Below are 15,375 nucleotides of genomic sequence, written 5' to 3'. Positions count from 1 at the left end.
GCGAGGTGTTGTTGCGATGTCTCTGAGGTCAAAGAGGAGTTTCAGGCATTTTCTGTATGTTCTTGTGCTGGAGGAGGAAAGGCTTGAATTTTGCTTAACTTGCATCTCAGACATAAAGCTGAATCAATTAAATGTTCAACCCCAAGGCAGACACAAGTAACTTATCACCTAGTAGACCACATTGATTCCATGTTTTAAAGATCACATGACGTCCTGAGAGGATTCTTTCCGAAATACTATCCAATCAACTGTGCTCAGTATGACTGTGGTAGAGATCCATCCACTGCAGCAGCTGCTGCTGATTTCAGCTCCACTGAAGAGGACCATTTTATCCAGATAACATCTGACTCCACCCCGAGGTCTGCAGCTCGAACACTCAGTGATATCTGGCCTGGTTTGGAGAGCGAGCACTCATAGGGCAGAGGGCTGAGGAAATTCTGCTTCCCTTCACCGCCTTTCAGAGATGGGCTTTTCCGCCTCACAGAAACTGAGATAATCTGAACTCGCAAATTGAAAATGACTTTACAATGACAGTATCAAGACTGCAACCTTTTCACAACCTGTACAAAACAGGCTCATTGCAGCCAATAATGCAGTGGTAAGATTTAGGTTTACACAAAGTGACGTGCATATCTTTTTGACAAATATCTTCCTGTGTTGTTGTGGTTGAATTTGAGGTTGAAGATTTTGCAATGAAAATGTTTTTTCCTGAAAGATACAGAACAATAAACACTGGTAGGATATTATAACCACTCTGAATCCAAGCATGACATATTAGTTTTGAGGGAAAATAACAGTTTTGGACATCCAGGTTCTGGTAATTTCAGTCCCATTAATTTTCTTCCTAGCCAATTATAGGGCTTAAATGGTCATGGAACACTTTTCCACTTTTTGTTAGTCATTAGTCGAAATTTGCTGCAGGGATCGGCGACTTCAAGTCTACTATTGTTCCAGAGTGGTCATCAACAATGACCTGGGTGTGTGTGTGTGTGTGTGTGTGTGTGTGTGTGTGTGTGTGTGTGTGTGTGTGATGTTGACCATAATGTTATTACATTTTCAGGTTACATACAAAAGCCAACTTCAACTGACAACATGATCAAAAGTTCGATGACCTCCTATGAGTATTTTCATCATGTTGAGAATATTCCTCGGCATTGCTACTCAAAGGATACGGTTGGTAACGGAGACTCTTAGTTAAAATGCTTTCTTATCTTCTTTACTCAACACATTAAACAATTTTTGAAATATCTAAACAAACTTTAAATGTAAATGTGACATTATTGACTATTCTGAATGTTGTGTTTGCTAATTGGGAGAAAAAAAAGAGGCGTAGAATGGTTGTGGCATCGTTTCACATCAAATCAGAGGATAAAGACCTATAAAGTCTGCTTAGGGTGTTTGGACAAGGAGAATGGATGGGTCAGACAGACACCAGACCCAGAAGAATGCTTCCCAAAGTCAGTTTACATGTCGAATGTTCAAACATCTGTGTGAAACAAAACGTTAGGTGAAGATATGCAACTTTTTTGTTTAAAAACCCCAACAATCTTTTTTCTAAACCTGACCAAGTATTCTGTTTGAATTCAAAAATGTATTTACTCTCTCAGTGCAAAAGCATTGGACTGTTATGGTTTGACGCATAGAGCTACCCAGTGTTAGAAAGTGGTGCCAAGGGGTCCTGACCAAGCATCCGTGTGTAAGGAGTTGGGAATGAGGAAGGGTTGGTCTATCAAATGCTTGCTGGCAGATAACGTTGAATAGCGATCCAGATTTCTCCTGTTTTCTCTCTCTTTGTCTCTTTGCCTCCCTGGCTCTGTTTGATGTGTCAGTTGAGTTGGGGCCGGCGCCGGGCAGGCAGCCATGTCCATCAGCTCCATCCATCAGGCAGTGGACCGGGTGGCAGAGAGAGAATGACGGGCAGCAGAGAAGGGGCAGATGTTTTGCAGGAATTGATATGTGTTCACGTCCACGAGGGATGTCATTATGCGGTGGACAGAGAAACATGTAGCTGATTAGCGGCTTATTAAGTCAAGGACACTGGCTCGGCTTCCATTTTGGCTTGTGGTGCTGATGGCTTGCCAGTAACTGAGAACCTGAGTGTCACAGACAGCTAACCTCTCCTTCTAATTAACCGCAGCTCTGCTCTTAAACTCTGTGCTCTGTTTGACACACCAAAAAACAGCTTTGTCATTTCAAAGAGTATTTGGGGGTATACCATTTCATACCGAATACGGGGAATTTTCTACCGTATTATATGTATTTTTCATATACCACAACACTGATTTATATTAACCAAAGCCTTAATGTTCAGAGTGCCTTTCCTTGGGATCTTCTGAATATGTTTGTATATATATTAAGGCATAATAGTGCTAGACAAGTTTTTTGTTGCAATTCTTCAATATCGTCTCTGTAGTGTACCTTGGCTTGAAGAACAGGTTATTATTAATGGAAGAATTGGATTGAAAAAAGGTTTATATTAAGATGCACTTATTCTCTGTATACCTTAGTTTGAAGGTCATTCATAAAAGAAGTCTTTAAATGTGTTCTCTGCAGAGAAGGGGGGATTTGTTTACATTTATAAACAGTGCTGTTGTTGTTGTCATGTGGTATCCAAACTAAAGATTGTACATATAATAACATAATCATTTCATGCATTCTAATTTCTTCATCACATAAAACTTATGAAAGCCACCACCGGTGAAGTGTTTTTCTGTAGGGCCATGTAAGTATAAATGTGTGAATATTTCCGATCATGGAAAAATAAATGAAAACAGTGAAACCAATATTATTTGGAAAAATACCCTGACGTTTTTTGTCAAACCGCCTAAGCATCATTTGAAGTATAGTTTCTCTGTATACACTGAAAAAACTGCTATGTTGGCTTTAATTAAATGTATTATGTGAACAAATTTCACATAACTGTATTAGGTTAGTTGATAGCATTTATATTAATTTGAACCTATGTTTTTTTCATTTAAACTTAATATTATTGCTTTCAATTTACCGTATACCGTTATGTAAAATCTCTTGACATAATACATTTAATTGAAATCACCATTTCTGTTTTTCAGTCTACATCTAAAGGGAAGCGGTACATAATGCTTGTGAAGGCTTCTATCCGAGCTCACGCCATGTTGTGCTCAGTAAATAAAGCAGCCTCCCCCTTAGGGCTTGTGAGGATTGTAGGAATTGAGGAAAGTGGACAGAGCCGCAGAGGGAGGGCTTTATCCTGGATCCAGGACAATGGCTAAATTGGTAACATTGAGAATCTCATCTGTACCTTGTGTTTTCTCCTTTAGTTGGATCTCCTGAGTTTCCTCTTTTCTGTTACTGAACAATAAGCCCTGCCACGTGTTGTTCAAATTGTGGATTTACCACAAATCACATCAGCCTTGTCCAGCAGGCTCCTTTCTTTCCTGTTCTCTTTCGTTCCTCCTGCCTCCGCATGCCTCCACTTTATATCACCTGTATGTTTATTACAGTACAGCATCATAAATTGCAGAGATCTGTGTCTGCATTTTGTGTGTTTTGTGTGTGCTGAGAGCAATAAATGGGTTCAAGGTTATGAGCACAATACTACAGGCAGTGCTGGACCACATAATGGGCCTCGGGATGGTTTCCCTCAAATACAATACTGTTTCACACACCATACAATATTATTTTTTATTTGAAAGAGCGATAATATTTCTCTGGAATCCACTGATTAACTGTTTTTGTTTGCGGAAAAATATAAGAGCTTGGGAACCGAACAAAGTTCCAAGTGGACTTTAAGAGAGATGATGGGTTATTTAAACTGTGGTCTTATTTCTGCAGTTTTGGCCTTTTTTCAAACATCCCCGAGGTTGTCTCAGACTCAAATCTCCAACCCCAAAGTGCCAAAACCAGGTTTACTGTGGACATGTCGTATAAAAAAAATATAGAATGGAGAAAGCTGACTGTTACCCAGTTGCTTAATTAAAATGTCTTTCTTTTAAAGTTCAAAAAGCAACTTATAGCAAGACTTTTCAGGCGGCAGATTTCCTAAAATGTAAAAAGAAGCCAATACACTCCAGGATATGTACAGAACCACTAACAGGAGTAGCTTAGAAATGGATAAAGTGATTATCGAATTAGATCGTCAAAATTACCACTGTACCAAACAGAGGGTCAGTGTTTTAACCCCCAACCCCCTGAGTCAAAATGTCGAAGTTTCCTTGGGCAAGACACTTAAGCTCAAATTGCCTCCGTTGGAAGGTAGTCCTTGGTATTGAAATGCATGTATGTCACTTTGGATAAAAGCTAAATGGAATGTTATGTAATGATACGGACTGCGTTCAAAAATGAAGAAAAAGGAAACAAAAACAAACCATTCTAAAAGCATTCACATGTTAACGCAATTTGGTCTTTGCTCACTGCAAGTTTGGGCGCAGAGCCTTCCAGTGAAAACAGCTTATTCCATTTTGTTTCTACAGTTACCTCGAATGCTAGCTTGCGGTGCTTAACACAGCTGTTATCAGTTGACTGCACGTCGTAAAGTCAGTTGCAATCGAGGTCAAAGTTGACATAATTTGAACTTTGAGCGTAAACTCAGCCCTTTAAAGAAGCCCTGGGGTTTTCCCTTCCCTGTAGTGTGTTATAGGTTTTTAGTATGTAAATGGTCTGCAAAGGCTTAAATCCCAAAGTTCCCTCAAAAGGGAGTTTTCACTCCCAAACCTGTTTGGTAACTTCTACACAGACCAAACATGGCGTCCCCCCCACGACTCAGTGAGGTCGAGAAGCGTGTGGCTTTCTCCCAGCCAATCAGCGAAGATCCTTAGTCATTAAAAATTACTCTACACTCCCCTCTAGCGATGAACTTGTAGTTCTGCATCTGGAACCATATATGGTCACTTCATTGACCTTAATTTTCTACAAGTAAATGAAACACTTTGAAACATGTCACACCAATAAAAAGGTCTCGTTATGTCCTCCAATAACACTCTGGGGTTGACATTTTGAGTGCCCTATAAAGGGCTACAGCATGGAGACATGTCACAGAAGAGGCAATACTACAAATATAAACCGGGATTTGAACATCATTTAAAACATTCTCATGTGAATACAACTTAAGCGCTCTGCATTGGAAACAAGTCTTTTCTTTTATTATCCAAGATTATCTGGTACAAGGTTGACTTCTCGCTCTACCATAGTTGTGTGCACACTTTTGTCCCCATGGGTTATGTTTAATGGACAGTTGCACTCAATTTCCCTTTTATTTTCAAACAAGGTGATCCTTGATATGAACAGAGCTTCATGCAGTGTGCACCCTAACCTCCCTATTGCACCACTTAACTGTCATTTGCATTTTAAAGAACAAGCCAGTATTTTGGGAGACGTGCCTTGTAGCGTTTCCCTCTCTCCTGGCTGCCGACAAGTTACTCTCAGTTATCTCTGCCTTCAGCTGGCAGTGGAAGTCGACATGCTCTTGGTTTTTCTGCCATCTCTTCGCAACATGTCAGGTCCAGTTTAGCACTTGAACGCAGGATGTGTCAGAATCACAGCCCTCTTTCTCTCCAGGCTGTCTCGCTCTCAAGGTGAGTCAGGCCTCGTCACCGCTCCTTTAGAGACATAACCCATCACATGGTGTTGGTGGACGGCTAGTAGTTAATAGCCCTGTCGCGATTCGTCAGGGAAAATACTCATCTACTGAAGAGTGCAATCACTTAGAGCAAGGTTACAGTGTTTATGGGTTTGAAGGGAGTCGGGCGGTCAAATGTAAATCTGCACGGTCACTGCGTGTTTGCACAAACTGGGTGGATAAAATCCTACATTTATACAGCTAGCTTGCAGCGTACATAGAAGTGTACACTGAAAAAATGGAAACATTGAAAGGTACAGTTAAGGCTGAGTGTACAAGACATGGAATTACATAAATTGAGAATTTGTGGATTGGCCTTGGTGTCACCAAGACACATTCCTGTACTGACCTTCTGTTTGTTTGTCCTATCTCTAGAAACAGTTCCTGGAAGCTTCGACTGAAAAGGACATCTTTGCCCATCTGGGTCTCGAGTACATGGAGCCTTGGCAGAGGAATGCGTAGGCCTCCGCTCCTCCCTGGCTGGATGGTACCCTTGCGTACATCAGTGTTTATCCCATCTGCTTCCCATTCTGCCGCTCTCCTGTGATTCACTTTCAAACAGCTTTTGATTTCCATACAGTTTTGTTCTGTTGTTATTGTGTGTGCTGGTGTATGATTCATAATTCTGCTTATTGTCTGTTAGCGAGTAAACACTCTACTATTCATGACGTGCCTGTCTCTAAGTGTTGTAATCACAGGCAGGACACAAAGACAAATCAGTCAGAGTATAAATCGCCCGGGGTGCCTGCAAGGTGCAGGTGGGAGGAAGGAAACAGACGAGAAGGGAAGGGGGTGACCGCAGAGAGAGAGAGAAAAGGGAGGGTGAGGGGGAAGGCAGGAAACGAGGGGGAAGGGAGCTTTTTGTCGAGCAAAATGTTGTAATCGCCCTCCTCCTGGCAGGAGAGTGCTCGACGTGAAGCTGAGCCAGGTCTCTTGGGAATTGAGAGGCGGGTAATGAGCTTCAGATAGAGGAGCGTTCTGGCGTCGCCATTTAGCCTCCATTTAAGCCTCTGTCCACTGGAGATCCTTTAGCTGGCATGCAGCAATCCGAAGACACACAATGAATCCCCTTTCCCTGATGCTCGGCTGAAATTAGAGGCAATCAGCTGCACCGGGAAATCATGAAGCATTCTGACGGAAGGTAAATGAGTCCACTAACCACATGATTGTGTCTTGGCATTCAAAGCAACTCTGTCTCCAGTGCTTCGAACATCCATTATCTTATTGTTCTGACTTATGTTTTATGCATGATGTTTGCTTGTTAAGATGTGTCATTATTTCTATATTCCCGTACGGTGGCTCTGCAGGACAATGATTCACTAACAGAGAAACTTTATTGATGCCCGTGTGGGTGTATTTGGGAAGTCTGAGTCCAGTGGTGACCTGCCCGCCTCGTTTTTCCAACGCAGTTGTGATTTAACCAAGCTCACTTCTGCAACGATGTAGCGCCGCATGACTGCATCATGCATGTCTAAAGAGATCGCTGACATTTGATTTAGCTTGGGAAAAAATCCAGATATGGGCTGTTTAGAAGAACACAAAGAATTACCTAACCAACCTCTCCCTCTACCTGGTCCCTGCCCCTCATCTCCTGCCACTTGGAGAAATCTTTATTGGGGGATGAGCTTTGGAGACGCACCTTTATTAGCCGCTGTAGCAATTCCCATTGCAGTCAGTGCAAGCCATGCTGAAAAACATTACAGCGGTCTTTTGCTAACTGAATATTTGATATACTCTGACAGTGTTGGAATGTAACAAAGTACATAAAATCAAATACTCGAAGTGAGCTATTAGGCTACATATTGTTTGCTAGTTTATTGTTCTTAAATCCACGGTGAATCAATATTCAAATATTCATTTAAATGTACTCACACTGAACAAACTGAAACGTTAGCTTTAATTAAATGCACGACGTCAACACATTTCACATATCTGTATTAATTTGGTTCAAAGCAATGATATTAAGTTGAACCTAATATATATTGTTTATTTGAATATTATTGCTTTCAACTAACCTAATACAGTTGTGTGAAATCTGTTGACATAATACATTTAAGTAAACTCAATGTTTCAGTGCAGGTTTAACTGAATATCTTTCATATTGAAAAAACGATATTTCTTCAATCTACTTAAAAACTTGCTCTATTAGGGGCTATCAAATTCTTATTTCTTGGGATGAAAACACAGAGGGTGACACTTTTCGATGCTTTCATCATGCGGAAGTGGGCGTGGTTAAATATAATCTGGGTTGGAAAAACGATAGACGTGACCTGCCCTGCTGTCCACTTCCCACCCCACTTTCCCATGATGCTCAGCCCCCGGTTCTTCCCTTGGTGCCTCAACAAGAGCAGGAACAGATGAGAACCAAGGCATTCTAGTGAATCACCCTATTTAAAGATCTTTAAGTAGAACAGTCCGACACTTTGAGGACTCGACCCAGGCCTCCTCACATCCCCCTTTCTCCTTCCCCCCTCTCAGTCCGTGTTTTTCTTTCTCTCCCGCTGTGTTGCTTTTTAACTCGCGCTGACACAAACAACCTCTGAAGGTTTCGAGTTCCTAGCTCCTGCACTCCGGTCTCCTTGGTTATCTACTGTTTTCACTTTAAAGCGAAGATGAATTCTTAGCCAAAAAATGAGAAATCTCTCTGGAGGAGTAAAAAAAAGAGCTGACCTCAATAAATGTACATTTGTCCTGCCCTCTTTTTCCTTATCACTTTCCAAATGCAAATGGGATCTTTTTAATTTCCACATTAAATATTCACCCGTGTAAAGGGACTTAAAGGCTGTAGCACTCAATTTAAGAATCCCCACTTTGCTGTTTGGGTCTGAGAGGGTCTTAAACTGTTCGTAAAGCTGAAAAGCAAATAATGCAATCTCCTCCAAAGCCATCCATTTCAGTCCCTATGGAGCAATACATTAGCATGGCATCACACATTATTCAGAGACTGTCTTTTTAGTGTTAGTTACTTTATCTGACGGAAATGTGGCTGTGCATAACAGTACAACTCATTATAGCAGAGTATTTCCACACTTAACTTCAGTGAACTCCAGTAGTTACTAATTGAAATACAGAAATGACTATGGAAAGCACTTATCGGGACTTCGCAGTCATTAGTATCATCACATAGTTTTATATTCAGTGGTTCAGTATTCTCATTATCATCATTCTCACCTCTCTTTGTTAAAGGTGTTTACACAGGTGCAGAACATATTCTATTTTGATGAAGTCTTAAAGGATCAAATAAGAGTTGGAAGCCCAGATGCCACAATGAAAAATATATCCTGCATTTAGAATGTTCATTACGTCCAATTACAGAAATATGGTCATTTTGATGATCATATTTGTGTATTTGGACAAAAACTAAATTCAGGGTTTTTGATACAACTTTACCTACCTCCAAGGTCCAGGGAGTAGGACAAAAGTCTAAAGAAATGAAAACTCAAGCAATATTTAAAGTACAGTGAACGATATATGGGTAAAAAGCTTTCAATATATTCCTTTTAGTGATCGATTGGGTGGGTTTATACACGGAAATGGCTCATTGTATCAACCTTTTATCGTCACACATGCACACAATATATTATGGTTTGTGGCCCTCTTTATGGTCATCATGTGAGGAACCTCAAACATTTTATTATACGGAAGTTTATACTACGCAAAGTTCAGCTAATTAGAACTACAGTACTTGGGACTGCTAGTGTTGGCTCATTTAATAAGAATACATAACATCACATGTTTGGTGTGTAGAAACGAAGTAATACATATAGTAGAGGTGAAATAAATGTACTGGACTGTAAATTACAACAATCACCTCTGAGATGTAGAGATGAAATATAAATTACCTTAACAAAGGTTTTCAAGTAAAGCCTCGAAACTGTGCTCGAGTACAACAGTACTTGTATCAAGTGTACTTAGACATACAAATTAAGGGATTTATGAGAGTGCTTAAAGTAAGTAAGAGTGAAATTGTCCTAGCAACAGAAAAAAGACAGGAAGAGATACATAAGGCAGCAGAAATGTATTTTCAATTCAGTAAAACATTATTTGCTGGTTACATATATATCTCAATAAAATACAACTTCATATTTGTTTAAATTTGGGGAAATGTCACATGATATAAATGAGGTTTTAGGTAATTCCTGTATCCAAATAGATATTGGAAAAGTAAAGAGTCATACTTTCTGTGAGAGTGTGCATATGAAAGAGAAGGGGACAGAAAGGATGTTTCTGAACAACTATGCATACTGTTCATGTGACCAAAAGGGGCCTGAACGAAGTTAAAAGCAAACCGACCACCTTCCAAAAATCATTTAATTTGCCCCTGCATGTATTATCTCTCCCAGTAAAACAGCCCTTTACATTTTGTTTTATATAAGCTTCAAATTTAGAAGACAAACTAATTACAAAGTTCCAAGGGAGTGCTGACCAGTTCTTGTTGTTCTAGTCAGGCTACATATTTTGGATAAAAATGACAGATTCTATTAATTCCTTGCTGTCCAATCCAATCTTGTTCAGAGAAATTGATTTGCTCAGGTACGGGACTAAAGCCTCCGATCTGATTCATTTGTTTATTCATCACTTTCAGCCCATCACATGTCCATTTCCTATGCAAATCACTGCCTTTGGCTCCTCTCAGTCTGGCAAACACATTTTTTGCATGCTTGAAGTCTGAGGTCTGACTGAGATGACAGATGTGTGAATATATGAAAAATGGCTCAGAAGAATTTACATAAAAGTGCTGGATTTGCTGACAAAAATGTATTTTGCTGTCCAATCAGTTTTCATTTTTACCTATGCAAGCATTTCCAATCCCCAGTTTTCTCTCTGTGCCATTCCGGCGCCAAAGGCCTTCAATCACTGCGATCTGACATCCATTCTTTTAACTCACACGTATTCATCATGGCACGGGAGCTGAGATATTGACTAGGGCTGCCAACATTAACACATCAACGCACACGATTCATCTTCAAACCTTAATGCTTAAGAAAAAATGCTGTCCATGCTTCAGCTCATTGACGCACTACATGCCAATAATTCAGGAATGATGTTATAATGAAGTAAAAAAATGGACTTCTTTCACCAGTTTGTCATGCATTTCTTTATTTAGACACTACTGTGTATTTGTGTATCTCCCCAAAAATACATGTAAATACTAGTATTTTAAAAGTTTTTTTGTGATTAAGGTAATACATTTTTTCAATCGATTGACAGCACTTATATTGATATCTTGATGGTGTATGACAGCAAGATCAGCTTTTTGGAGGTTCCAGCAGTGTTGCAAAATGACCTCAAAGTTCTGCTAAATTACAACAAAAAGAAATAAAAAATTAGTTACCATGAACTGACACAAAATGAGCTCAAATATACCCCAGAAACGATTGCAAAGGGACACAAAACAAATACAAGAAGAGGCAAAATAATCACCGATGCAAAATGAACACAGTTTTGCAAAGTGATCACAAAGAGAAAGCTACATTACCACAGATAGATTTTTTATTACAGAAGAGACTAAAATCAGTTTTATCAAATGGTCGAAAAACGGCTAAACAAATGGATGCCTAATCACAGCAGGGTTACCAAAAATGTACAACGACGACCACAAAGAAAGGAAAAGCAGTACCACAAAGAATCAGAATCAGGTTTATTGCCAGGTAAGTTTACACATGCAAGGAATTTGATTTGGTGTCTGGCGGTGCGAACATAAACAATCTAAGGGAATAAGTTGTAAAAGTAGGTGAAAAATATTAAGATAATAAAAATTATATTTTTTTTTATGAAAAAAGAAAATGCTAAAGACAAGTATTTACATCAAATTTCAATTATAATATATAAAGAACCTTAAAAAAACCGAAATACTTTAATTAAAATTTGGCAAACCACAGTGGATTGTATTTTAAAGTGGAGTCATGTGCAAAATGCAGTCAGAGCTGAGCATGAACATGGCTCACAGTTTTAAGAAAGAAAAAAGAACAATATGTTGTTCACATATTGCATAATGTTTGTGGGGGGGGGGGGGGGGGGGGGGGGCAGCAGAGGGGAAGAAACTGTTCAGGTGGCGAGAGGTTTTGGTCCTGATGGAGCACAGCAAAACATAGAGATGCATAAAAAGACCAGAAAAAGACAAAGCAAAAGGAGATGCAAAATGAAGAGAATGAAGAGAGGGACGACTGGGGCCCACTGTCTCATAATTCATCCATGGATACATTGCAATGTAAAATGATGTAAGGTCATTCTGCAGCTCTGTCAATTTGTCACCGTGGATATTATGAGGTTGATTGAGAGAGCCGATGATGTGGGGACGGTTTGCATTGATAGGAAGTGCTCAAAGATTAATGGGCGGCTCTTTGAGGAGGACACATGTACCCGCGGGAACATGCATCAGCTGTAATGCCTCTCCAGAGATGGTCTGAAGATAGAATATGAAGTGTCACTTTCCTCTCAAAGTTACGTGACAAAAGGTCACGACGAACAATGAGTGTTTAATGTGAGTAATGGTGTGGACACATTCCTCACAAGTGAGAGCAGGCATCTGTGAATGAAACGCTAAAAGAAGGAGCTGACACCTAAATCCAAATCGGCTTGAATACCTTCCGAAGCATTAATGCAGCGAGGAACATCACAGTTTTCATCACAGGGATGTCTATCCTTTCATGTCAGACAACTGAAAAGGAGAGGACCGTAAATAGATCGGAGACCAAACACTGATAATGTCTGCAGAGCTCCTTCAGCAAACTTTCTCTTATATTGTTTCATGAGACAGTGATTTATTGGCTGTGCTGTGGAGGCTTGAAGGCTTGTGTTGGGGCCAGTCAAAGCCAATGGGGGAAGGTGACAGAATAAGGACAGTGTGTATCCTTGCCTCTCAAGGCCTGTCAAGACATCAACTCAACCGGAGAGAAGTGAAGCCGATGCAGGGCTTGGGCCGACTCTGAAACAACAGAACAGAGAGAGAAGAGACCTGTGCAATTTGAGACACCGGCATCCAAAAGTTCTCACCTGGACCCTGAAGCTGCCTTCGTAAACATGATTTGTTCTTTGCTCACCCCAATGATAGGCGCAGAGCCTTGTGATTAAACTTGCTTGTTAAGTTTTGTTTCTATGGATACTCCCTTGCTAGCTTGCAAGGCTACATACAGCCTTCCTCTGATTGGTTTTCGCGTTCGTCATAGGCAATCTTGGTCAGAATTAGATAGAATAAATGAATAGAATTAATAGAAGCGCACTTTCAGCGACAAAAGCTGTGTGCAGCGCTGAGGGTAGCACTCCTGCGTAGTTGCCTGGCACCAGTGTTGTAAAGTAACTCAGTACATTTACTCAAGTACTGTACTTAATTACAAATTTGAGGTAATTTACTTGAGTATTTCCATTTTATGCTACTGTTTACTTTTACTCCACTACATGTATTTAATCCCTTTACTTTACAGATTTGGATTAATGATGGTAAATATAATCAGCCCTTAAATCAGACTTTAGTTCACCTGGAGTAAATCCAGCAGCTACCCTGCAGTATACAGAGTCATTCAAACTAGCTGCACCTTTACCAGCTCTGAGAACACTTTAATGATCAATCATTATAAAACACATCAGAGATATTATTCTGAAATGGACCAATCAAACAATGACTACCTTTACTGTCACTACTTTGATGAGAGTACTTTCTACTTTTACTTGAGGAACATTTTGAATGCAGGACTTCTGGTACTTCTACTTTTACTTAAATACAAGATCTAAGTACTTCTCCTACCTCTGCGTGGCACTTTTCTAATGGGAATGCTGCTTCACTTACACCAACCCTTTCTGTTGTTCAAATCTCTTTTCTCTTATGTAGGACTACGCATTAGTATCCCTTGATTACTTTTTTGAGACATGCTTCTGCGGGATGCTGAAATGGATGTGTGATGGTGTTCTTTCGGTTCTGAAGAGGGATCTGAGGGTTCTGAAGAGGGCACTCCTCTTCCTCAAAGTTTTCGCTGTTAGGCCCACGACAACTCCAAAGTATTTCAGGGAATCCAGGCGTCCCGGGCTCACTCCCTAGAAGCCATCTTGTCACGTGTTGGCCCAGTTAGAGTTTCTTATCTTCCTCCATACCATTTTTAGCAGTTCTTGAGAGGTCTTTGACTGTTCGCCAGTGGGTTCCCTCTTACAAACATCTCACGGAGTAGCCTTGCCATTGATGTGGCTACAAACCTACAATTTACCTCGACTCTCCAAACCTTCGCTCTCCAGACAAGGAGTCGCGGATCCGCTTTGATCTCAGCTCATCTTCACCTTCCTCATGACCTTCTCATGCTTTTAGCAGTCCCACCACGACTGATCCTGGTAGAACACGGCACACATAGGGACTCAAACACCACTGTTGTACAAGAACACTGTAATTGTTTTTACTATACTTATGTTTTATTACCATGGTGAACTTATTTGTTTCTGACTTATTTGTTTGTTTATTTTTAATAACTTTTTCTTGCCGTCTTATTTCATATGTATGTCTACTGTTTTTTCCTTTTTGCCTTTAATCTGCACTGTTTCTTTGCTGATTTAATGATGTAAATTCCCCCTCTGCGGGACAAATAAAGGAGTTTTTCATTGGCCGCTTCCACTGTGTCTTCTCAAAGCACTGTCATGTACTTTAGTCTCACTGAAGAGAGCTGAACTATCTTACATAGTATACATACAGTATGTGAAGTACAAATATATTGAACAAATACGGCTCTGAATAAGAAACACTTTTGAAGCTGGGTTTCATTACCACTGAGACACAAGAATGGTTAATCAGCCTAAAAATAAAATAGATGATTAAAGTTTTTGTTTTGATCACTCGAGATGTCTAAGATGGATCTGGGGGATAATGTGCTTGCAAGACAAACTCCGTTCTGTGTCACTGTGACTTTCAGATTCATTTAGTCTGACAAATATGCAGTGAGCCCACAGGAGGAATCACGCGCTCGCACAACAAACTTTAATTTGAGGTGACCTGCTCCTTTCATGATAAACGACCTGCATCCCTTGATTTCAGGGAGGGCGGACGGTTTCCGAGAGTGTGTCCTCCTCCACAGGTGGCACAGGAATGAGAGGAAGAGAGGCGGATGATGAGGAGGTGAAGGAGATGAGCCATCTGCTGCGACATGTCACCACTCTCCACTCCGCCCTCCGCTTTTTCTTTGTGGCAAACAGGCGGGAGAATAGAAGCGGATCTGCACGTTTGTCTCTGCACGAGCGTGTGTATGCACAGCTTTCTTTAAAGTGTGTCTGTGCACATGTGAGTGTGTGGTTGCATGTGTCAATGTATCTCTGTTTTGATTAAAATAATTAATCATTTGCGTTACCTTTCCCCAAACCAGTACACTAGAAACTACACTTTCAAACTTTTTCCAGGCATTTCAGCTATCTTGTTTGATTTAGTGTATCCATAAAATAGTGCAATTAACACTGATTGATTGTTAGTCTTTGGATTTTAATTTCTTCTAAGTGTCTAAATGAGATGCACTTTTTAAGTAACTACAATGTAAACAAATCCAACAAACTATTAGATGTTTAGGGAAAGTCCTCGGGAAGTCAGGAGATGTCGTATAAAGAGTGACATTTCTATGTGCGGAATATTTCAGGGTGGATGGATGGTTTCCAACAAACAGGACTTTCACCCAGGAGCGCTTTATCTGTGTCTTATGTGAAAAAGAATATCAACGTTGACATTTATTACATTACGTTGCTTACAGACCCAAACAACAATCATAACCAAGCTGTTTTGTTTAAATTCTCTGTCAACCATGTGCATGCAGTTG

General features: G+C 40.2%; 1 protein-coding gene across 1 annotated transcript in view; it reads left to right on the top strand.

The window, feature by feature from the left end:
• The window catches only part of dntt (deoxynucleotidyltransferase, terminal), a 113,762-nt gene extending 107,370 nt beyond the window's left edge, over positions 1–6,392 (top strand). Inside the window, exon 11 of the mRNA XM_063875660.1 lies at positions 5,972–6,392. Coding sequence (XP_063731730.1) covers positions 5,972–6,058 — 87 coding nt within the window. The 3' untranslated portion in view covers positions 6,059–6,392. The remainder of the gene's footprint in view (positions 1–5,971) is intronic.
• Positions 6,393–15,375: the final 8,983 nt, after the last annotated feature.

This window comes from Eleginops maclovinus, chromosome 22 (assembly GCF_036324505.1).
Source record: "Eleginops maclovinus isolate JMC-PN-2008 ecotype Puerto Natales chromosome 22, JC_Emac_rtc_rv5, whole genome shotgun sequence".
In the NCBI taxonomy this organism is placed as follows: Eukaryota; Metazoa; Chordata; class Actinopteri; order Perciformes; family Eleginopidae; genus Eleginops; species Eleginops maclovinus.
This window is presented reverse-complemented; position numbering and strand designations above follow the sequence as displayed.